General features: G+C 42.7%; 1 protein-coding gene across 7 annotated transcripts in view; it reads right to left on the bottom strand.

Moving 5' to 3' along the window:
- cnot1 (CCR4-NOT transcription complex, subunit 1) overlaps positions 1-24735 on the bottom strand; it is a 28790-nt gene that overhangs the window by 1513 nt on the left and 2542 nt on the right. The window contains exons 4-47 of one of the 7 annotated variants that reach the window (XM_071538429.1): positions 24137-24235; positions 22101-22169; positions 21884-21938; positions 19555-19758; positions 19224-19392; positions 18784-18910; positions 18141-18251; positions 17217-17387; positions 16836-16963; positions 16465-16705; positions 16173-16292; positions 14765-14887; positions 14425-14576; positions 13969-14119; positions 13414-13627; positions 13023-13148; positions 12385-12509; positions 11795-12081; positions 11634-11712; positions 11230-11475; positions 10818-10958; positions 10546-10725; positions 9579-9695; positions 9359-9469; positions 8863-8940; positions 8205-8382; positions 7826-7980; positions 7163-7459; positions 6735-6875; positions 5820-5924; positions 5352-5471; positions 4951-5145; positions 4686-4828; positions 4278-4386; positions 3845-4014; positions 3280-3511; positions 2867-3115; positions 2580-2743; positions 2218-2335; positions 1928-2029; positions 1465-1638; positions 802-951; positions 500-680; positions 89-221 (exon numbers count right to left, since the gene is read on the bottom strand). In XM_071538429.1, the coding sequence (XP_071394530.1) occupies positions 89-221; positions 500-680; positions 802-951; positions 1465-1638; positions 1928-2029; positions 2218-2335; positions 2580-2743; positions 2867-3115; positions 3280-3511; positions 3845-4014; positions 4278-4386; positions 4686-4828; positions 4951-5145; positions 5352-5471; positions 5820-5924; positions 6735-6875; positions 7163-7459; positions 7826-7980; positions 8205-8382; positions 8863-8940; positions 9359-9469; positions 9579-9695; positions 10546-10725; positions 10818-10958; positions 11230-11475; positions 11634-11712; positions 11795-12081; positions 12385-12509; positions 13023-13148; positions 13414-13627; positions 13969-14119; positions 14425-14576; positions 14765-14887; positions 16173-16292; positions 16465-16705; positions 16836-16963; positions 17217-17387; positions 18141-18251; positions 18784-18910; positions 19224-19392; positions 19555-19758; positions 21884-21938; positions 22101-22169; positions 24137-24235 (6740 nt within the window). Of the gene's footprint in view, positions 1-88; positions 222-499; positions 681-801; positions 952-1464; positions 1639-1927; positions 2030-2217; positions 2336-2579; positions 2744-2866; positions 3116-3279; positions 3512-3844; positions 4015-4277; positions 4387-4685; positions 4829-4950; positions 5146-5351; positions 5472-5819; positions 5925-6734; positions 6876-7162; positions 7460-7825; positions 7981-8204; positions 8383-8862; positions 8941-9358; positions 9470-9578; positions 9696-10545; positions 10726-10817; positions 10959-11229; positions 11486-11633; positions 11713-11794; positions 12082-12384; positions 12510-13007; positions 13149-13413; positions 13628-13968; positions 14120-14424; positions 14577-14764; positions 14888-16172; positions 16293-16464; positions 16706-16835; positions 16964-17216; positions 17388-18140; positions 18252-18783; positions 18911-19223; positions 19393-19554; positions 19759-21883; positions 21939-22100; positions 22170-24136; positions 24236-24735 lie in introns of all 7 variants that reach the window. The other 6 variants (XM_071538427.1, XM_071538431.1, XM_071538433.1 and 3 more) reach the window with 6 other exon arrangements.

The raw sequence follows: 24735 nt of genomic DNA, 5'->3' as shown, positions 1-24735 counted from the left end.
CCCACCCAGTCCGAACACACTTTTGGCCAACACACACACACACACACACACACAGTCTCTGACAAACTTCAGAAAACTTCAGTCTCACCTGGTGATCTGCTCCTGGATGGCCTCAGTGTTGGCCTCAGCAAACAGATAGAGCATGGTGCAGCTGAAGTAGTGGGTGTGGCTGTTGGGGTAGCGTAGCTGATTGGCTATCGCGTTCAAGAACAGGTAACGCCCTGAAAAAAAATTAAACCTGATTAACAGTGTGCTCCACTCTTGTGGAGTCTAATTTTCAAATAGTTATTTAAATACAGATGCAACTGCAGATTTTGTAAAATCAAGTGTCTAGGTTAGACCCAAAAATAGACTGAAGGCCATACAGCTCTGTCCAAAAGGGACCAGTTATTCGGTATCACCGAAGTTGTGTGAAGTCGGCTAACCAGAAGAGACTAAGGAGGTAACCATGTCGGAAATAATAAACCCAAACATCCAAAAGTGGTGCTTTCCGTCTTACCCTCTGTGTCCAGGTCCACGGCCAGGTTCTGGAAGATGTCCATGTGTGCAGAGTGGGTGATGGTGCTCATGGAGGGGGTGCTGCCCTTGTTGTGGATGTGAGCGATAGCCTGTGTGCCCACATACAACACCAGAGCATTGATCAGCTGGATGTTGTAGCGGTTTCCTGGCTCATTGGACACCTGGGACAGGAAGATAGAAAGGAGAGGTTAATGCAGGGATTTGATAGATTCTGTTTAGTAGATGGCAGATCTCGGTGCCCAGTGTTGTCCAAATCAAGCTTTGCTGCGACCCTGCCAATACCTGCAGGTTGCTGCGCAGTTCAGAGAGGAAAGTGACCGGTGACCGAGTCTTCAGGTAGGAGTCCAGATCCTTCTTGAACTGGGACGGCATGACCCCAGTGAAGTTGGTGAGGATCCGGGGAGCGATGTTAATCTCACTCAGCATGTCCACCTGCAGCAGGGGCGTGGATGGAGGAGAGAAATCCATCAGACCCAAATGTCAAAAAACGTCAAAATTGTACCAGCCATGTCAAACACTAACAGCTGATGTCCACTGCTATACTAAGCCACAGCAACACTAAATCTAATATAATATGTATCTAAACGTATCTATATGCCATTTAAATTTAGCTAGCCAGGTAAGCCATTTCACATTTGGTTAGCCAATTATTAACTACATAACTTGCACTGTAAAACAATTTCACACAATACTTAAAATGGAAAAACCAAATGTAATAACAAAAAAGATAAATGCCATCTTTCAGCAATAAACAGCAGCTGTAAAAGTCAGCTATTTACAATGTTCTCATTATATTGTGCTTGATGTTTGATGCATCACCTCCCTTAATGCAGATACTGCATTAAGAAATGTTAATTTGATCTCCCAAAGCAAATCCAAACTTCAGAGCACTTGTCACGCAGTGTGTGATCAGCCATTGATGGATGTGTGTGTGTGTGTCTCTACCTTGAGGTTGGGCGTGAAGGGGTCAGGGAGCCTCATGTTGCGTGGAAAGGCACTGAGGATGAGGTTGCGGAGCTGGATGCAGTTGGGCGGGATAACATCACAGAAGCCGTAGTGGTAATCACACAGGAACTCTGGGAAGTCGTGCAGCAGGACCAGGAGCACTCGCAGGGTGCCCTGAAGAAAGGAATAAAGTAAAGACAAAGGAGGAGAAAATAGATTAGATGTAAGCTTTGTAATCATTACATTTAATGGACTTTATTTCAAATATAAAACAAACACTCCCCAGTATTTCAGAGTATATACCACAACATATCAAAATTACATGGTTGTTAAAAAAAAAAAAAAGGTAAACTGAGGACTAAAGAACTTTTAAGACACATGGATTTCATCTTTGACAATCTTGACTGAAACATGGCAGCCATCTGTTCTGCAGGTAAATAGAGGAAAAGGAGAAATAGTGCACCTTGTAGAGGATTTGCATAGGTTTGTTGAGCTCTACATTCCTCAGGAATGGGGCCAGGTACTTGAAGAGGTCAATCAGCAGCTGAGCGTACATGGGCCATCCCTGCAGGGTGGGGAAACAAGATCAGTCTATAGTACCAGACTCAAGAACAAATTATGGGCAAAGCAGCAACTTTTGTGTATCAATGTAGCTCCAAGAACAATCTCAAAGTATTGATAGTGTGTGTGTGTGTGTGTGTGTGTGTGTGTGTGTGTGTGTGTCAGAGAAAGTGTTTTGTTGTTCTTGCTCACCTTCTGCTGCGGTGTGTGCGCCAGCATCCTGGCAATGAAGATGCGATGGGAGATGAGCTCCAGCCAGGCGTAGACAAAGCCAGGTGCTTTGGTGGGTCTTAGGATGTGGAAGGTGTTACTGAAGGGAGGAAAAACCTTTCAGTTGGTGCAACAATCACATGCAGAGCCTAGCATCTGATACAACACAATTTCTATCAACACTAGCATAGCCTCCTCCATTCTCCTGACTGATCACTTTATCCCTGGGCAGTTATGTGGTGATTTTACATAACCAAAGCAGGCGGTTCCCTGGTAGTGGGAGAACCTTCAGATTTGGTTAATCTAGGTGTGTGTGTGTGTGTGTCTGTGTGTGTGTCTCCTACCAGAAGGCGGTGAGTGTCTGGAAGTTGATGGTCTCAAGGACATGTTCTGGGGCGTTGAGCTCCAGCAGCAGCATGATGAAAATGCGGTGGTATGGCAGCTGTTGGAATTCTGTCTGACGGACATCATGGTCCTGGATCAACACCCCGACTACAATCCCGAGCACCTAGAGACAGACAGAACGCACATCAGGACAAACTAGACAGGGTCCAATCCTTGCAACCCCAAAACAGAGAGCTAGCACTGCTAGCAGAGAGCTAGCAGTACTTTTATTTCCATAATGTTCTACCTTGTTGAGCAGGTTGATCTTAGTAACCGTGTTGGTGGCCTCTCCAGAGTGTTTGACCAGCAGGGCGATGAGCCTAACAAAGGCGTCCAGGTTGTGGTAGCACTTGGCCCTGATGATGGCTGCACTGGCCGCTGGGTTGTGCTGCTGCTCAGCCTGCGCCCGGTAGCTGATCTCCACGCACATCTCTGTGCACAGCCGGAAGAACCGTGTGATGAGGTCATCCGTCTTCAGGATGCCCTGCTGGTGCATCTAGGGGAAAAGGAGGGAGAGATGAGAAAAGGTGAGGGATGGGAGAGATAATGTTCTTTGAATAACAGCAAATGCATGTTTCCAATGGACAGTAACAGGTGGCGCTTTGGGAACGTTAAGAGGTATTAGCAGTTTCGACTGTGTGGATAACATATGACGTTTACCTGTCCAACAAAGGCAGAGAAGGCCTTGGTGCTGTCCCTGCCAGCAGCTGCAGAGTGGTAAAGGTTGACCCATTCCCTCAGCAGGTACTCCGCCTTCTCCCTCAGGCCCGGTGGGTCGTCATATTCTGATGCCTGTGAGATCCCAGAGTGCATCATGAAGTTGGGCCCGCCATGTGCTCGATCAATCATGGCCTCATAGTTGGAGCGAACAACATCCATCAGCTGGGGAAGACTGGGGGGAGGAGAAAGAGAAGGAAAAGAGAGACGTTAAAGGTCAGAGAACGTCAATCAGAACAGCACAGTTTCGTAATCTAAAAGAATGTGAATCTAAAAGATTCACCATTTACAAAAAGTGAGATCAATTTAAAATTGTTGCTGCTATCAAAGAAAAATGAATTAGGATATTAATGTTAATGATGACTCAAATTGCGCCCAATATCTGAATCGTATCTAGTCCATCCACTGCCAGCAATTATTTATGAAGTGCTTGATTTTACTTTAATGGATAAAAGTGTCAACTAATGAAAAACATTTTTCTATAAAACTAAAATTGCATCTCAGTTACCCCTCAGGTGCGTTGGCTCTGGAGTGTGCGCTGGTCCTCATTAGGGTCTCAATTGTGTGGAAGAGGTCAGCCTCGGTGATGTGGCTGACAGTGCGCTCATCCACCAGCAACAGCTTCACCAACTGCATGGCAAATGCAACTGCCATGTAGTGCAGCCCATTCTCCATAGACTGGAAGGAAAGAGATACAGGTTAGCCTGTAGCAGCATTTAAACTTTCCATCCCAAAGACACAAATAAGAAACTGATTCTCCAATCCATCCTTTGATTACAACTATTGTCATGCAAAAACCCACCAGCAATAGGCACACAGCTCATTGTGCTCACAAACAAGAGGCTATGGCACATAAACTAATATAAGGTCTGGTATGCTACATAAATGAAACAAAGTACACTGAGTAAATGATTCTTCAAGTGAAGGTGTTAACCGCGTACCTGTGCAAGGTGCAGGTCGTACTGCTGCATGTTCACCAGGTGGTTTCTGATCAGCAGCTCCACTGCCTCTACATTGTACTTGTACTCATCGCGGCACTCAATCAGACATCTACAAACAGGAAAACACAGGAGACAGATTAGACATGCGGCAAGTTGTCCGAAATTCTCCATTCACCTTCATGCATTTAACGTGTGTTTCTTCAAGCAAACAGCCAGGATTATTGCTGAATATCATGTAATTGGAGTAACCTTATATCATGTACCACTAGGGGGAATGTTTCCCTCCTTTCCAATATCCCTGAAATCAAATTTAAAATATATAGCATCTACCCATCTACCCTGTTTGAAAAGGTATGAAGACTGGGTTTCAGCTCCAGACAGCAACATGGCTAGTTAAAAAAGTCTCACCTAGTGATCTGCTTGTTGCACCACTGGGGCCCATAGGCACGTCCATCCTGCAGGGCTTTAAGCACCAGCAGGTGGCACTCCCTGTAGCGCAGCAGCAGGTCAGCATCAGCCCCGCTAGTAGCATCCAGAAGACCCTCCACCGCCTGGAAAATTGAGAGGAAGACTTAGTAACACGAGTCTGCACAGGTTAGGGTTAGTGGTTGGAGCACTGAAGACTTGACGGTATGGCTACACAAGACTATTATATGGGTAGTAATTGTGCTACCTTCTGCAGAAGGCCCAGTGCAGCGATGCCATCCCTGGAGTTCCTGGCCAAGACCACGGCCTCTAGCAGACTGCGCAGAGCCTGGGTCTGGGGGTTCATGGCGAGGGCCGGAGGGATGGCATGAAGGTGCTGTTCCAAGTCCGCCATGCACTTATCATAGATCTGGGCCACATCATCAGTGGCCCATGCCTGTTGCTGTTAATCGAAGAAAGGAGAAATGGAATTAAGGTCTGCTGTGTTATACACTACTATAAATATGACACACACTTGCTGCTCTTGAAGAAAAAAAAAAACAGACGAGGGGAGATTAGGTTGAATGCGAAGGAGTGTTTGATCCCTTCTTTTCTCTGTAGTTAGTGGTGCAGAGTTTTGGATTTTTGGGGCCACAAGAAGAAACTCACCTTCATGGGTTGAGCCAGGAAGCCAGTGGGTTGAGAGAGGTCATTGCTGGGTAGGAAGCCTGGAACGTTCCTAGCAAACTCCTCATAGACAGCCAGTTGTTTGGGGTCCACTCCTCCCACCTACAACACACATGAACACAGTTAAATACAGAGGCAGCATCCACAGTCTGCACAGGGTCTCAAGCAACATTCCTTCATTTGTCAGGAGTCGCAGCAGGGCCATTCACTCTAGTAGCGTATTTCTATGTGCTGTCCAGCAGGCTTCCCTGCTGATGGTATCACTAGATCCTGAGCTCAGCCACTGAGAATTTACACTGCCCACGTTTGCTCTCATGACTCAGAACTTTCTACAAGTCATTTAACATTTCTCTAGTAGCAAATCTAGTTCAAGTGATTTTATCCTGGTGTGATTATTAGAAGCTATAGTTCTGATGCAGTAATGCTGATGGTAGACAACAACGGTCATACCTTGAGTCTGATCTGCTCAGGCATACGTTCAGCCTGGTAGGTCAGCACCACAGGGTCACAGTAACGACGTCCCTCCTGGCGTGCGTGCTTCCTCAGCTCAAACTCCTGCAAGAAGATACAATCATTACATTTGGGCAGAAAAAGTACCTGGCTGCTTATCATTTTAAAATGCAAGGAAAACCCTGACACTCTCTTTTGACTCTGCAGGTCACAAAACAAACCCAGACACACTTTCTCTTTTAAAAAGGTATTAAAAAAACAAAAAACATTCTGGAAAGGAAACCAAGGCAGATTCCATAGCTGTTCTATAGTTTCTCATACACAGGTTTTACCTGGGGGGCCCAGGAGGATTTTTAATTTTTTTTAAATTTTAGTCTTAAATTTGTCAAATTGTCATCACATTATATAAAGCTGGCTGTGCTACTGTCATTTCGCGATGCACAGACCAGGAGACAAACAACTTGAGACGTAGCCCTTACCCACTGTGTAACTAAATGCACACAGAGTGAGAGAAGAGGACATGGACTGGGGTCCTTTGCCATTTACCTTGATGAGTTAGCCTACTCAGGGAAAGAAGTTTTCCCTCCCTACGACGGATTTCAGAGAGGCAGTAGTATTATCAGTATAAATTGGGCAATATAGGTGGCATAGTATAGTGACAATATGTGTGTTTCAGATGGTCAAAAATATATATAATCATGTAATTGTTTTTTATAGGCCAATACTATGCAGCATGAATGAATGTTAATTCAGTGGTACTCTGATCAGTACTCGCATCTGCTGATCTACATAATAAAGTAGTTGCCACTCAAATTGGTTCTGAACAACTGTTACCGGGGAACCTCTACTTAACATATCTAAAACACATGTTTAAGATTAGGGCCGTTAAGCTAGTCAGCCTATTCAAAGTCTCACCGTGGCTAGTCTCTTGTCCATTTCAGGGCCAGCCTTCTCCACGGCCGTTTTCTGGATGAAGCAGCAAGCCAGTTCACAGTTGTCCTGAGCGATTCTGGCTGCGGCCTCCTCCATCATCTCCCTCTGCTGGGGGGTCGGTGCCTGGGGGAATCAACAGAGGAAGTTAGAGATGGAGGGAAAGAACAAGCTATTTGAAAGAAACGGGTAGGGAAGGAGGTTAAAATAGCATGCCATATGGAGACAACTGTTGGGAGTTACATCAAAATGTATTCATCTCCTATTAATCTAAAATGACCTATGAATCTGTAATTATTCCTAAAAACAACTCTCTATTCAGTTTCAGTGCTGTCCCTATTCTGTGCATTTTCTTTAACCCAAAGAACATTTGCGTTTAAGGAAATACACCTCCATGTAAGTGTTAACCATACCCTAAGTGCAGCAGCGAAGCTGTTCTTAAGGTTGGTGGCAATGCTCATGAGCAGAGGCTCACGGCAGGTGATCATGGCCATGCCAGCAGTCAGGTTCCTCATCATGTGGTGGGCAGCCACACGCATGCGGGACTCCTCCGAGTCCAGTGCAAAGTCCTTCCTGACGATCTGCTCACATGTCGTCATGGCAATTTTGATGGAGCGATCAACCACAGGATGCACCAACTCCTGGACTGCCCGCTCCACTGACTGCCGTACACACTGCTTCAGCTGTGGATGAGCTTGTAGCAGGGGGATCTACAAGGAGGAAAGACAAAGCAAGCAGGAGAGGAAGACAACAAGAAAGGAGCAGAAAATGAGAGTGAGTACAGGGTGAGGAGTGGAAGGGAATGTTTTATAATAGAGGGAGGGCGGTGAGGGGGAAGAGAGAGTGTAAGAGAACAGGGAGGAAATAGGAGAGGAAATTAGCAGCTAACTCCAAATATCCATCCAATGACTTTTAGTCCTGTGTATTTTGGACTGGAGACACTGTAGTGCTTAAGACCAGAAGACTGGGGGTTTCAATTGTGTGAATTTGCTGTATTTCACTGCCCATCATTCAATGCGGGTATTGTTATCATAAAAAGCGCCTCAGCCAGTGGTTTGCAGGGACCTGATACTTACGTTGATATTGATATTGATGTGTGGGGCCAGACCTGCCAGGGCATACACATTGATGTCATGGTAACTGAACTGTGGGGTTGGGGGCCCAGTTGTTGTGCAGGTGGTGGTGGTTGCTGCAGGGGTGGAGGGGGCAGCTGCAAATGGAAGAAAGTCTCCTGTTGGTTACAAAACGCTATTTTGATTAAAATCAGAAGGGGAAGCAGAACAGCATGGCACCATGAGCAGCAAATAAGCAGAAATTAAAAATGAATAAAACTCAAGTAGATGCAAATCCTAACCAAAATAAATGTACTCAGCTCAAACAATAAAAAAACTTTCAGATTTAAATGTATGCAACTTACAAGGGCAGGAATTTGCCCAAGCAAGGTAGAGAACCCACCTGTGGTGACAATAGGGAGCATCTCCTCCGGAGGCTTTGCCTCTTTCTTTGGTGCCGACAGCTGCTCCTCCAGACTCTTCAGCTTGTCCTTGTCCTTCAGCAGATTTCCTGGCTTCAGATCATTGATGTCCAGAGACAAGTTCTTACACAGAACTTCAATCTCAAACTTCAAGTTCAGCTGCAATGAACAAGAGGATATATCAACGGACTATGAAATCAACACTAGTCACAAGCCAATTATTTTGATAGTGGCTGACTAGTACCTATTCTACCAGCTACCTTAGCTGGTAACTAGCCTTTGTTCAGAGGCCCTACAAGGTTCTGGACAGTGGAGGAATACGTTTTGTGCTTTGTACACCAAGAAATGGAATCACCTTGGGCTGAAGTGGTAATGGCCAAATTAGTTTATATATTGGCAGTCTGAATACCAGAGAGCACTAGTACCCAACTGGACCGAGCATCACATTCATCAGCACACTTGGATAAAATGTTTGAAAGTTTACCATTAGCAAATTTTTCAAGGATAGCACTGGCATAGCGATGGGCAGACATTGCCTCAGATTTTGTGTGTACCACAAATATATCCATTCTTGTTATCAAATTTGGTTGTCCAGAGCTTTCAGCAAGCAAGTGCCTGTAAACAAGGGGAAACCATTACCTTGAGGTCATGTTCCTGATGCAGCTCAGCGAGAACATTCATGATCGCCATGGTCCACGGGTTCTGGGGCCTGAAGATCTACAACCGTGGAGACAAATAGGACATTATTTATTACATTTAAAAGTCCTGTCAATGTTTTGGTAGAACACATAATAAAGCTGCACAATTTTAAAACCAGTTTACAGACATGTGATTTAAGACTTCATTATGAGCCATTATAAGCCTATTCAAAAGGTCACCAGCTTGTTTAATCAGGTGTGGTGTAGGGCTGATATGGGTTGGTTTCATTATATTGTGGTTTATTTAAAAAAAAAGAAATTAAAAAAAAAATTCCAATGATGCCAGCCAGGAGACATAATTTTTTAGTATAATTACAGTTGCTCAACTAATTTTGATAAATATATTGACAACTGTTCACCAGGATATTTTTGACCAAAGTATGAAATTTTATACTGGCTGGTGTATGTGTGGTGTGGTGATGACCTATATTACTCACCATACTCCGTAGACTGGACTCCAGGACTTTGGCCACGAAGGGAACTACATACAGCAGCTCCTGCTGGCCTTTCACATAGGCTTCCAGCAGGAGGGACTTCACTTCCAGGTCCTGGGAAAGAGAAAATGATGGAACTAATTGATTTACAGGCTCTTCCACAAAACACACATTTCAAATGTAGTGTTAAAAAGATGTCTATGAAGTTGTTGCAAATTCTTACCGTGTAAAGGATAGGCTTGTTTTTGGCCAGTGTGATCATGCCCAGCCAGTGGCCCAGGTTCTTCAGCAGAGACCGATCAGAGAAATTGGCAGCCGCCTTGTCTGAGGTCAATAGAACCTGGAAAAAAGGGAGAAGGGGTGGGGGTTTGGAGCAGGGGGTGGGGGTGGTGGCGCTTGTGTAAGATGAGGCTTGCTGGGACAAATATGTAGCTTCAAACATACAAAGGCAACTTCAACCTGATTGGTCAAAGATGTTCCAGTCATGCTGATAACTGGTATAATATGCCAAGCAATACTTGAAATTAACCAACAGAACCATTTTTTTCTCTCTATTGCACATCATACATGTATGAAGCAATACTTATTGAAAACTACTGAAAGAGGGACAGAGGATTTTACCAGTGTTGTTTGCTATGCTTTGATCTAGTACCAGCTACAATTCACTTCTCCAACTTAGGTCTTTTGAGAGTAACAGTGATGGAAAATGAGAGTTTGATCATACTTCATATTACCATGCAGTTCAATGTGATGAACATCAATTTGAGTATTTAACATGATATTGCATAAATTAACAGATATTGCTATAAATAAAATCAATATCGAAATAATTTCTTAGGATTATTGTGATATTAATTTTGTCCATACTGTCTGGCCCTACTGGCATGCTTTATATGCAAAGCATAGCTCATCGTCTACATCAGTGGTTCTCAATCCTGGTCCTCAGGACCCAGAATACTGCTGGTTTTCCATCCTACCAGTTTTCTATCCCACAAGTACTGAAACCAATCCAAGGACCACCCAACTAACATTCATTCATACCGCATAGTATTAACCCATTATCAAACAATTACAGATAAAAGTGCTTAATTTGATCAACATATGCAGTGAAAATTGCATAAGAATCCTCAGTTAAACAGATATTCATAGTAGACAGTGAAAAAGACCATGTAATCAAGAAAATGTTTTACCTTAATGTTCCGATAGGTCTCGTTGAGGACCATCTTGACAAACTCAGGGTTCTTGAGTGTGTCCAGGAAGTTGGAGTAGAGACTGTGGAAGTTGGGCTCAATGCTGACACGCTTCATCACCAGGTATTGAGACACCCAGGGCATGAACTCCTCCTTCACCGTCTCTTTCAGCTCCTCAACCTTACAGCAGAAAATATAGAGTTTTAATTTCACTGGTTCTTAGACTGCTGAGGAGCATGAGATGCAGCCCAATCTTATCAGATTCCCTTTACCTTCTGTGTCATGTTGGACTGAGAAAGGTTGTTGAAGATGAAGGCGATCTTCTCCTGGACATTCTCTGGAGGCTCTACAATCCTCTCCGTTTGGTCTGTGGCCACTAGCAAGGTGTCAATGTTGGTGGTGTTTATGGAGGGCTGCAGGCAAGAGCAGGACAGTTATCCCTTTAACAGGTGTAGGGAGCATTTCAAATGGTAACAGAGACAAATTTCTACTTGCGGAGAAAAACCTACTTTCAAAAGACAAACCAAAAGGTAAGCATGTTTTTTCGGTATACCGTTTGGAGAGGACTTTCATACTATCCAAATACCCTTGCCATCAATGAAATTAAATCTTGAGGTGACAAATGTGATAAAGTGACAAGGGATAACTTAGGGTGCTTGGTCTTTCACAAATTGCCAAACTCACAGGCACATCCTTCTTGAAGCTGCTGGGCGTGGGTCTTGTGATGGTGGTGGTTTTGGCTACTGTGGTTGTAGTAGTAGTGGTGGTGACCAGGGTGCTGGGCTGACCCGGCTGGGGGGCTTTGGGTCCACCGGGTTGCTGCGACTGGGCTTGGGCCTGGACCTGTGCCAGGGCCAGGCTTCCAGGGGTGGTGATGGAACCCTGCATCTTCACCGGAGGGTCCCGTGACTGCTGGCCATACTCGATATACTGCACGCACAGGATATGGGAAGTGCAGAGCGAGAGACTTATTTATCTAGGAGTAGGATTCTCTGCCCGAGGCCATGGCTGGGACAGAGTAAGATTGCAAGAATGATGAAGAATGAACAAAGAATTAAGAACGTAGGAAATTAGGGAAACCTGTTTACCTCTTGTAAATGGTGGGGGAATTGCAAGAAGTGGCCAATTGAGGCCAAGTGTTGACAATACTGGGGATAGTCCTTCAGTCTATAGGGAGAGATATTGGTTAGCCTGTCGGACATACTATGATTAATGTAAAATTTAAATTCATTTAAAAAAATTCCCATACCTGTTTTTGAACCTATCTAGAGCAGCGATGCCAAAGTAATACATTTTGGATCCATAAGGTTTCCGTAAAGCTTCAAGAACATATCGAAGGGCCAGGCCCAGGGCCATGTATGTGACGAGGCCCTTCTCGATGATGCCCCCAAACAGGCAGGCGGTGATGTGCAGCTCCTTGTCCGGATACTGGGGGAAGAAGCGATACTCCTCAAACAGGTTCCGCAGCATGCAATTGAACACCTCTCGCTCCCGCTTGATGGTTGAGTCCTTGAACCTCTGCAGCATCTCCAGTACCTACAAGAGGAGGAGGACATTGTTTGAGGGAGATGAGTGAGTAAGTTAGAAGCGCAAAAACATTATTGAGGATAAGGAATAGAATGATCATCAACACAGGCAAAGAATGAAAGCATCCTGAAAGCAAATAGTGGTCTGATCCAGAAGTTTGGATTTTTGCTTAAAGCTGCAGTAGATAACTTTCATGGATTAACATCTATTTAGAAGTAATAAAATAAAAAAACATCAAAAATCTGATTGATCCCTTTCCTCCCAAAATTACCTACAGCAGCTTTAACACAGGTGAGGCATGTAGCTACATACCTCATCCACAGACATGGTCGGGTGAGGTGGGTGGTTGTAGATGCGCTGGAAGTAGCTGTTTGCTTCGTCGTCTATCTCCTTACTAAAGTGCTGGTTTGCCTCGGGCCACACCTGAGAGAGGTCAGCTAAAAGAAGAGATTTTTTTTCAAAACGTTTGAAAAGTCCCACTATCCACTTGAATGTTTTGAGCCAACACTGATGAAGCATGGATACGAAAACCAATTAACCCATTTATGAAAAAGCATGGGTACAATCTCAAAGCAACACACTAGGCATCAAAAGGATTCCAACTGATCAAGTCAGGTTAGGCCTCTTGTTGATGCTAGAAGTACACTTAGGACACTAAAGTGGGGCTGTCAGCAGAAGCAGACAAAAAATGGAAGACTGACCTGTATTTCCTCCAAGATTCAGAACATAAAAACTTTCTAGGTTGTATGCAATTTCAGACATGGACAGACACTAGTGAGAAGTGTCTTGTAAGCCATATTGGTGTGGCACCCTAGGGTGCATAAGAAATCAAATAAAAATTTGCAAATGAGAAATCAATCATGATCAATGTAGAGGAAATACAGTGTTGAGCAGCGCAGGGCTGGGCTCTCAGTCACACCACCACCACCACTTACAGGCCTTCATCTTACTCTGCTGAAAGGTGGGTGGGTTCAGGCCTGGTGTGCTCATCTTCCTGGTGCCAAATGGGTCGTTGCTCACGGCTGGCATTCCAAGACCAGAACCAATACCAGAGCCGATGCCTGAACCCAGAGGACCTGGAAGCAACACAAGAAACATCAAGCATTTATTAAATTGTTTCTTAAACAAAGATTTTTTAAACTATGAAAACAGCATTTGCATGGCAAAGAAAAATGCATAAACAAAATGGGCAAAGGAAAAAAACAATTCTATAAAAACCAGTTTTAGGTGATTCCATTCTCATTTCTCAAGGTAAAACTGAAAAAAAAGATGAAGTCAAATGGCTGTGATACTACAGTATTGCGATGTATTTTGGTAGAAAATAATCAAAAAGCATAGTACCAGAGTCCATACCAGGGAGCTGCGAGGAGAGGCTGCCAATGCCCCCAAATGGCGTGCTGGGGTTGGGGTTGGAGAGAGGCGGAAAGGCCTTGGCCGGGGACTGAGGGTTACTGAAAGCCGAGCTCAGTGAAGAGGGGAAACCCTGCATGCTCTGAGTATGGGAGGTGGCCGTGCCTCCCAGGTTAAGGGAACCCATGGCCGACAGAGGGTCCATCTGGAGGAGGGAGAAAGCGAGTCAGAGAGAGAAAGAGGCAGAAATGGAATTAAATTGTCAGTGGGGACCAATATCCGCCATCAACTGCAATAAATACAAGTCCAAAATTGGAGACTGATATTTTTCCTGAGGCTTGGGACAGCATCTTGCAAACCAAAAATGACAAAATGCGTTTACTGGAAAGTTGCATCATCTCCAGCTTGATTTATGCAATGCTAAAAAGTTCTCCTGGATAAGAGCATTTGTTGCAGATTCCACACAACTGCTGCTATTTTTTACCCAAGTTAATAGGTGTGCAGAGGCAGGATTGTACCCTTTATGTGGAGATAAAACACTGATACCTGAACAGGGGAGATGGCATCAAGGCTGCTGGTGCTGGGAGCGCGTCCCTTCGGCATCACCCCTGGTGGCGGCTGCCGGGCTTTGTTCATCACATTGCTGCAGTTGGCAACCATGGTCAGGATCGTCTCCGACAGCTCCTGGGTCACACTCCTGGAAAAAAAAACAAAAAGTTGATTTTCTAGTAAAAATAAAAAACTGAACGTTCAGTAAAGGCAAGAAATATCTGAATAACCATAGTGCAACAGTGGTAAGAAACTCCATTCCAATCAAAGTTAACAAGGCAGTTTTTCAGTCTTAGAAACAACTTGGTGCTGTCCAATACTACAAACACTGAGCAACATGGACAAACTTTTATTCAAACAGTCTGCAAACATCATTTAAGAGTACCAGACAATCCAATAATACACAATAGGACTGTTCCAGTCATTACAGCTCTGGGATAGATAGTGTCTCACCCAGCACAGGACTGCAGGCAGGCCAGCATGGTGGCCAAGGTCTCCGGGGGCAGCTGGGCGCTTTTGGGCTGGTCCTTGTCTGGGGCCAAACCCCCCATAATGGATGGGCAGCGCCTCTTCAGGAACGTCACACACGCCTGGATAAAGGGTTCCTGACACACAGAAACAAAGTACATATTATAGACGATGAAAAAAAGATTCTCTCAGGGAACACTGAACATTACATTGCCCAAAATATATTTAACAGTATACTTGAGAAAACTAGTATTAACCATTATTGAACCTTTCAGAATACTTTCTGGAAATAAAACTCTGTACCAACATCAATTTGAGGACTCACCCCATGCTCTCTGATTTTGTCAGTCAGCCATTTGTCAAGTTTGAGGTATTCACGGCGAGAGGCAAGTGCAGCAAGGTCAATAACAAAGGCAAACGGAGTACCATTCAGCAGCATCGATAGAGACTGGAGAACAAACAAACAATGGCTTAGTGACCATCGTGATTTGATGCCTGCATTTCAGAGTTCGGGTACAGCAAAACTGTGAGTATTAATATTCAATATGCTGCCTTTAGTGCTAGTTGGCACCCCACCACAATCATTATTACCAAGTGGGAGAATATTATAGAACACTGCTTTTTAAAACTATCACTTTTCTCCATTCATTACATTCATCAACTTCTCAGCCTCCCGCCGACTTATGCAAAAAAAGTTACAAGGAGGAATATCAAACAATTCAAATCCTTATTGTTGTGTAAAAGGATACACTTTTGAAAACAGCAAAAAGGGTTCATTTTCTCATTGACCGACCATGCATTTTTTGTAATTAGCATGAAGCTCAGTTACTTGCAAGCCCCCCTTAAAGACATAATGATTGCAATAGTAACAACCTGGTTATAGCCTTGGCTCTATTATTGTCGAGGTATATTGATAAACAATGTCCATGGATCTGGTTCCTAAAACGAACCTTACTTAGCCAAACAAAATAGGATTTGAGCCAAACAACAATAACCATCTTGGAACAACTCATTCTCCATTAACCTGTACTAACAAGCAGCAGCATATCAACTGCTTCAGTAAATTGAACCATTGGTCAACAACGCACAACCCTAGATTATTAATGTATCTGGGTAATACCCCAAATGTGATGTTGCCATTAAAAAATTTAAACCGTTGCAGCACTAGTTCTGGGCTTCAATATAGGGCTGGGCGATATGGTTGAAATCAATATCACAATAATCATAAGGATTTTTCTCGATATCAATATATATCAAGATATGGTTCATGTATGCAAAAATCACGTTAAATAATCAAATTAATGTTCATCTCATTGAACCGAATGTTAATGTTAGGTGTGATGTCAAACAAAACGATAAACAATAATATTGAATTATCGCCCAGCCCTACTTCAGCATCACTGAATCATACAATTATTGATTGTATAATGCTAGTAAGCCTTGAAAAAGTCCTGTATTTTAAATTACAATCACAAATTGTACAAAGCTTATATTCATGGTTTGAAAAGTCATACTCAACACTATGAATATACCTAGAATATATATAGCTTTTAGTTTGGGGTTTTAAGAGAACATTGTCCCTAAAAAAAAAAAAGACATACATACACCTCAACTAGCGGTAGAACACATTCAATGCAATAGAATCTTCCAAATTTTTTTCCTTTAGCTTAGGTAAAAAGAGAGTTCAGAGTTGTCTTGGCATCACAATAAATATTTGGTCCATTGCCACAAACCTTCAAGTCCTGGGCCACATCCAGGATGCGCGACAGCTTGGCCTGGTCGTACTGCTCCCCTCTCATGTACCACTCAGCCATCGAGTGCATGATGAGCTGGCGAATGGAAGGAGACTGGCCCTAAAAACACAACCACCAGGTTTCAGAGACTACACAGAATACAGGTGAATAGCAAGCTCAGAATAGATAGCTGAGAAAAATAACCCTCATGACTATAAAAACATCTCTCCAGCAGAATTCGTTGCCACAATCCAACAAGCATTATCAACAAGATATTGATTCTGCCACCTACCTGTCCATGCCAGGCGTAGTGCAGGATGATGGCAGAATTTGGGTGGTTGCCCAGGAAGATGGGCATGAGGGTAGAGATGAGCTCGTGGCGCAGTGTGTGCCAGGAGGTGGAGATCTGCAGCAACGCCAGCACCAACATGTCAGGGCAGTGCTTGATGGGGAAGCTGAACAGCTGCTTCACCTGCTCATACTGGCCCACCTCAGACAACCGAAGTAGGCTCTCCACCAGGTCCAGGCTTTTCCTGTGAAGGGGTTTAGAGACACGTCATGTCTAGTAAGCCCATCAGAATAAAGTGATATCTAGGGGGAGAAACGAGCACCTGCCCCATGCCAAATGCTTAGTACACTGTGGCCAAATTAAGTGTTCCGTACCAGGTGGCGATTTCCCTGTTGTCATCCTCTGGTGGGGCCTTGAGGATGTCAATGGCCACTGTGTGGCAAGGGTAATCAGCAAAGCAAAACACTTCTGGGCTCATGAGGGAGTGCTGGATGAATGACAACTAAAGAAAGAAAGACAGCAATGGGACATTTAGAGAAGAGTGATTTGCAGCCAAGCACCATTGCAGCAAATGCCATAAAGATCAATAACCACAACTGCATTATGTGTCCACATATAGAAATCACTTCCTATTTGACATTGCAGTTAATCTCAGTTGTTCTTTTTGAACAACGAAGGCAGTAGCAAAACATCCCCTCATCCGAGTTTGCCACTACAATTACACACTTAATTGAACACATATTTTGGCGATTTACCTGTCCTTCGGCGTGTTTCCATGGCCGATAGATGAGGTCAACAGGGAACACCTCCATGCCCAGCCCTCTCTGGATGCCGTATACTACTATCTGCAGGCCTTTACTGTCCCGGATCATAAAGCCAGGGTGGTCCAACTCGTATGTCACCTCTTTGAAGTTCAGATTGGGATTCTAGGGCACAGACAAAGAAAAAGCAGTCAGACCAGTGGAAATGTGACTAGCTTTTGAGAATAAGCTGAGGCAAAAATTGCTGTCACGCCTACCATGAGGCTGGCCGACATCAGACGGACCATATATTAACTCATGTATTGGCATAAAATTTCCAACAGGTAACGTTGCAGGGTTTTATGGCAAAATGGTGGATATCTAATGCACGGACAATGGGAAAAAATTTGAATCCAAGTGTGCATCGTGCTAACCAGCTGTAACAATGCTTGCAAATGTTTGTAAGTCTGCAGACACACTGCAGGCTCTGCCACACGGTGATATTGATGTTCTAGGTTTTGACTGGGATTCACAGAGGGTGCAAAATTACCACCACCACAAGCAACACCACGCACACTGGGTGTTTTTTTTTTTTACATTTCTGAACAGCTTAACACGTTTGGTTTATTGGGCCGTCATATTAAGTTGACAGATTACACTGTATGGAACTTTTGTGCATTGGTGACAAGTGACATTTTCATTTTTTAAATAAAATGACATTGCTACGTTGTGTTTGTTTCAGTATTCACCCAGAAAAAAAAAATCTTATTTGACAAATAAAGGTATCACTGTTCACGTTTGTTGTCCAATTGTTCTTGCCAATCAAACATGAAAGTGTAGTTGTCCATGGAAGTGAAAAAATATTGACATGAAACGATTAAGGAAAATGCTAGTGCAGATTTCAGATGACTATTCTAAATAAAAAGATGAATGACTCACCACTTCCTTGACAACGTCGATGAGAACCTCAACATTCCAGGTGTGTGCTTGCGAGCCATCGCTTTTGTCCTTACCATCACTCCAGATACCGCTTCCTGGAGCAGAGATGGACTGCAGGAAAAAAAACACACAAAAAATAAAATCAGTTCATGTAATGTGGATGCCACGCACTTAAATATTCACCCCCTCCGAGACTAAAATCATGGATAAGCCTAAGCAGGTTGCAGTGGATCCTTTGATTTTTGCCGTTTGTGTGTTGTCACCTGCTTAGCCTAGATGTTGGGAATTATTAGGCCGTTATATTGGTCAGCTTCAAAGACAGAACAGGTGGTGAGCCTGAAACTAGCACTAAGCTAAATTTTTACTTGTCTCCCCCCCCTCCCCTATTTCCACTCATTTCAGTGGCAAAACTGGTTTCATTCAATTGGAATTAAAATGGTCTTTGATTCTTCGAGTCTTTGACCAAAACTTATAAACACCTTGAAATTGGTAGTGGCAAATGCCACTAAGACACAAATCAGCATAAAACGCCATCTAGTCCTGCCAAAAACCTAATTTAAGCCAGGAAAAAAACCCTCAGGATGTGATATTGTGTCAAAAAGTTCAGGCAGTCCATGTCTTTTGGAGCACATTAGCAGCTTACCTGTAGTGGGATGCCATCAGCCAGGCCAGAGTGGGTACGAGCCATCATGCCCAGGACCCTGGCTACCTGGCTGGCAGTCACCTCTCTCACCCCATACTGAATGATTATGTTTCTGCACTCATCAAGACTGGGAAAGAGACAAGGACACAGATCAGTCAGTGTTGGCTAACCCCAACTTGAACATTCACACACCAAATCTGATCACATACATTTGTTAATATACATAATTTGGTACATACCTTGGGTTTGGCTTTAAGGTTTGGTATATTATGATGATATTTTTTTGCAAATCGAAATTTGCTTGTGTTACCGGCAAAACATGTTAACTGTCTAATTTCACTTTTCAAAATGACAAATTAGACCAATAGACCAAGGTATGAAATTATATCTACAATTAGGTTCACTGAAATAAATGATTTTAAAAAAATGAATAAATTCACCTAGCACAGAAGCCATAGCCAACTTCTTGCATGAATTCTGCAAGAGAACTCTCCATCATGGTCTTAGCTAACTCTCCCGAGTCTGGCAGGATCCTGTCCATGAGAATGTCCCGTTTTTCAGGGTACAGCAGTGGTGCGAGCACCACAGGGCAGCGCTCCTGAGGGAAATCTGAAATACAACACACACTTAAATGAACAAATATGGCACTGCAAACTTTTGACAATTCTACCCACAGACTATCTTAAAACACTTTATTTTTTTGAAGGTACTGATTTTGCTTCATGATTCTGCCCCACACGGCCACCACAATATTGAGTTCATCTCCCTTACCTCTGCACAGTGTCTTGAGGAAGGCGTCAATCTGCTCTTGCCCTACACCACTGGCTCCCTTCTGGCCAAACAGTAGATGGGAGAGGAGCAGGTGCAGGACCTCTATGGCAATGTCTTGGAAGCCACCTTCCTGGTTTCCTCCGAGATCCGCGTCCACGTACGACCGCAGAAGGTCCGGGAGCTTCTGCTTGATGAACTGTGCCGCTGAGAAAGAGAGCAAAAACAAGCAATGAGGAAAACGCACACTTGTTTTTCTGCTAGTTTCTTTGTACTGTGCTGTTGCTGATGAGCCAATGTCAAAAATTGTTCTGTCCCAGTTTTCCATTTTGTTTTTCCCCCCACGTTGCTATCACCAAAGTGCTGTGGTCATCAAGAGGCAAATCAGGTCATTCAGGCAGACACTCCACTCCTCTATGCCTGTGCGCTATCAAACTTCATCGTAGCATGCAGCACTTGAGAATATCCTTTTATATAAATCATGTATTGATGTATTGAGCAGTATGCAAATGAACTTGCTTGTAGAAGTGGTTGTTGAATTTCAGTTCTTGATGCAGTCTCAGAACAAGAAATGAGAATTTTAACTGGCTTGGCTCTGTTCCACCACATTTCAACACATCGCTGTGCAGTCTCTTGAAAGCCTAGTATAGAACTACACATCTCCCTTTCTCAATAATTATAGACTAAAGTCTCAAGTGCTAAATCTGTTGATAAAGAGTTAATTGATTAAATTAGCAAATATGATTTACTTGAAACATTCTAATCTAGTTTCCGTTTTACATATACTACAGACATACTACATATACGACAGAGACTGTAGTATAGAGTATATAGTATATAGACTGTAGAGACGGTCTTCCTCAGCACATTTTATCTGTGGATTACTTCAAGGTTCAATCCCTTTATGCTCCCACTTCGTTATAGAATTCGCTGACATGTTTCTTTACAGCACTATGCTGGCAATACACAGCTGCATTTGCCTGTAAAACCCAATGATACAACTTGCCTTGCTACCCTTAATGTTGGCCTGGCAATCTTTGGATGTTGAATGTGTCAAACCCTTCCACTTATGATAAATCTGATTATTGTATTTGGCATACCAAATGCAACCTTTAAAATTCCTGATTTATGTTGGCGACCCAGAAACTGCTGTCAAACAGGCTGCTAGAATTTAGATAGTCACTTGTCACTCAGTGCTACTGGTCTGAATTACGAGAATCAAGTCCAAGGAGTTCTTCAGTCTGGTTTACATCATTTCAGAACTATCTTCCAGTTATATCTATGCCTTCCAATTGAATTCTCTAACAGTAATCAATTAAATATTAAAATTGATAAAGGATATGGCTGGTGTTTTTTAATGCATTGCTTACCGTCAACAAATCCTATGAAAATCTACCTACAAAATCAGCAATGATTTTGTTTTGCCAACAAGTCTCGTCCATGTAGCCGGTGCCCAATGAAGCCATGTCCCCGCAGCCATAGAACTCCATTGTATTAAAAAAAACGGTTAACAACACGTCAAAGAGCCGTGCCGTTGCTCTGGCAGCATATTCCATCATCGCGATGCAACGGGCCAGCCGACTTTTTCCTCAAACAACTTAATAAGCCGGCTGTAAAGACGTTTGCGATCTCAGGAAAGTAGTTCCGTAGCACCGAAAATAGTCCCCGGCGTAATGAAGAATTTGTTCCCATTTGAATTTGATTTGGTAATAAGTAAAACTAAAAACAGTGAGTGAGTGGTCCTCAACTTCCTTTTCTATTGGGGTACTGTGTTTGTTGCTCTGTTTGACCTGTATGTTGAGGAGTGACACATAAATAAAATTATATCTATCTATCTATGATTTGTAAGCAATGCATTAAAAACACCAACCTTATCCTTTAAAGCAATAAATAGCTTTGGCACATGCTTATGTTGCAGAACTTTTAATCGCAGTACAGAAGCATAGTCTTAGATCTATAAATAAAGCACTTTTGAAAGCCTATATTAAACAGCATGAGGTGATCAATAGGGCTATAACAATACGCCAATTCGACAATTCAATATGTTATCAGTTACTTCAGCCTTTACATCACTGTACAGCTTGGACAACACATTTGTGCTGAATCAAGGTCTGCTTGGTAATTCATAGCCTGGTTCTAGAACACTGCCCAAATGCCTAAACGCAATGTTCTCCACAACGGACTATGGCCACATGTCTAATGCCATAAACACTTATATTGCATTAGTAATTTCTATGATGACACATCATGTGATGCACCTAAAATTTCCTGTACCTTTTGGTTATTTGTACAACTCCTTCAAAATATGTTACACTCTACTTGATTTACTTACCAAAACCTCGAAGGTCTGCGTTGCTGGAGTTGAGCAAAGCAAGGCCAAATATCACCTGGGAAATAAATGATTGGGTGACATTGTGACATGTTCTCACATTTCAGACAGATCATCTTTAGAATAACCACATGTTTAATTTTGACTTTAGTCAAACTTTAGAATGTTGATATCGCAGCGCGATAATTACTATCTGAAGCCCATTCTAGAGCCGGCTTACCTCTTGGACCTTGCTGAGCTTAAGAACTTTACTCAGCTGAGTAAATAGGTGGGCCGACGGCTTCAAACTCTGAAAGACAATTTAGAACCAATATTATTTCAATGTTGAAGAAATGTGAATTCTCTCTTTTTTTTTTTTTTTACACATACACACCAACAAATATGTCTTTAGCCAAACAGGTGTCCAAATGAGTAACAGCTTGATTTGTAAACTGAGAGCCAGTTCAAATTAAAAGGGGCTTGTCATAAGCTTGCTTTGAGTGGTATAATGTCACTCAACCCAGAATTGCTCTATCAAGCTCGAGTCTCATATTGTGCAGCAAGCAACAGTGACGTAGACTAGCTCCACGCTGCTGGATTTACAAAGCTTAGCAGAATCAAAGCTGACCATGAACAAACTGACGAGCACTTTATAGCAGGGTTTGAGCCAGAATGATTTTGGAGGTGGTCAGATTGCCCCCGTTTACACAATAGTAAACAATGATACAGTGACTGCTTTTCACACATCAATGAACACATTCGCCATTCAGATATACTGCCTATTGAATGTAATGAAATATGTACTCTACAATATGCAACAGAAGTAGGATCATTTCCTTATATACCACATCTTGATTTGATTGTTTATCTATGGCAATGTCCAACTCAAACATATGCAAGCAGGTCACTCGCACGTGGGCTCTCATATTGATACAACAACTAATATCTGATTCAGCACTTTTCTGCTTGCATGGACTGCATTAAAAACATCAGTTAATTTGCTAGACTACTGAAATTTTTATATCTTTCACATAGTGGCTTGTAGGTTTGCTCCAAAGGCATGCTCCACTAGGGAAATTTTGATGGACAAGCTCTTGACTGGTGTCTTTTCATGCATTTTGACACATTGATTCCATTTAAAATACACATTTACCTGTGCGGTTTACTTTTCAGATTAATTAGGCTATGTGTTGTGTTGTGCATTGAACACTGGCATTTAGTTTTGAGTGAAACAACACTTTACAACTACTATCACTAAAAATGCATGCATTCAATGTACTTTTGTTATGACTTTTATATTATCACATCAGGACCATTTTGTAAAAAAAACACAAATAACCTGTTAACAACCTGTGTGTTGGTTGAACAACACACCTTTCACTGTGGTCACAGGTTATCGATTAATTGTCCTTGCAAATCAAGTAGGTGTGTCACATCTAATCAAACTGGCAAGTAGGGGAAATTTTCAATTCCGTGGGAGGCACTGTACTCATGTTCATCTTACATCCAAGTGCTGAGCAATTTTACACATCTGACAAACAACAAACATGTCAAGTTACTCTAAATGACAAACTCCTCCACAGGCACAGTGCTAAAACAAAGTGAAATGAAGGCGAAGATACGTCTGATACACGACTACAAGGTTAAACAACAACACAACAAACCAATACAGCAATCAGATTGTTGGGGAAATGCCCATATTAAAAAACAAAAATTAACACTGAAAAAAGTAATGTGCTGCCATCTGGCCAGCAGATGGCACCTATGGAAAACACTGGTAAAGTGAAAAATATTGTTTTGGTACCGTTTTTTAAATATTGCTTGAGAATCTTAGATTAGGCTAGATTTTGGCAAATCTTGAACCAAGGAGAAAACAACTCTGGTAATGCTCAATGCAGTTTGTACTTAAGTCTCCACTGGCAAACTGGGTTAACTAACCAAATTCTAGAGAGATATTTTGTGTCTTAGGGATCTAGGCAGCACTATTGTGGCAGTGACTCTGTTATAGTTTGCCTTAGCTTTACGAGGATGGAACATAACACTGCCAAATACAATATTGGAGAAAAGTGATTTCCTGCAAGGGAAGTGATACTTTAAACATAAGGTGTCTGTTTCAACATGGTGTAATGTGAAGAGTGTTGCATTTTCAACCTGTTGCTCTTCATGTCCTACCAAGATGCCCCAAAAGCATTTAACAAACAGGTATAGTAAACATTTCTAACAAAACTTCAAAATTGTTAGTGTTGAAAAACTGATATAGAGCAATTGCCCCCTTACCTTCTGGTAGTGCAGGGGATTGTCAATGGCGTAGCACAGAGTAGAGATAAAGTTTGGCTTTGAGATCAGCGACACACACTCCTGGATCAGAAACTGTGTCTTGGGCAAGTTGAAAAGCAAAAGGTACCGGGGAGAGGAAGAGAGTAAAGAGAAGAGAGGCAGGTGAAGAACAAAATAGGACAGTAAGTCACGAACAAGAACCACCAGGGAAGAAACAACAAGCAGTTCTGATTCACTTTTCTACTCATCAATCAAGAAAATCCAATGTCTGATGGTATGCCATTCATATGAAGCTGCATTTTCATTAACATCTATGGCTGGGAGGGTATTTTGGGAAAATAGTTTGGCTTTGCTGAAGTTGGCCAGCTTTAACTAACTACTTGTTTGAGCGTAGAATTTCCTGAAATGCAGCATCCATGCCAAATCTACAGTACGAAAAGTTGATTGGCTAAAAAGCTGGGACAGACAAATGTCAATATCTTCACCTGCAAGTTGCTGAAAGCCGAACATAGAGGAGAAACATAATCATCAAGATTGCCCATCAAACCAGTTCTAATAAGACACTAGAAATATACAACTCTATTGGTTTATGAAATTGC

This window comes from Centroberyx affinis, unplaced genomic scaffold, assembly GCF_046629955.1.
Source record: "Centroberyx affinis isolate AG114_WGS23_722 - 3 ecotype Tasmania unplaced genomic scaffold, CSIRO-AGI_Caff_v1 ptg003272l_1, whole genome shotgun sequence".
Taxonomy (NCBI): Eukaryota; Metazoa; Chordata; class Actinopteri; order Beryciformes; family Berycidae; genus Centroberyx; species Centroberyx affinis.
The sequence above is the reverse complement of the archived record's forward strand: the minus strand, read 5'-3'. Positions and strand labels throughout refer to the sequence as shown.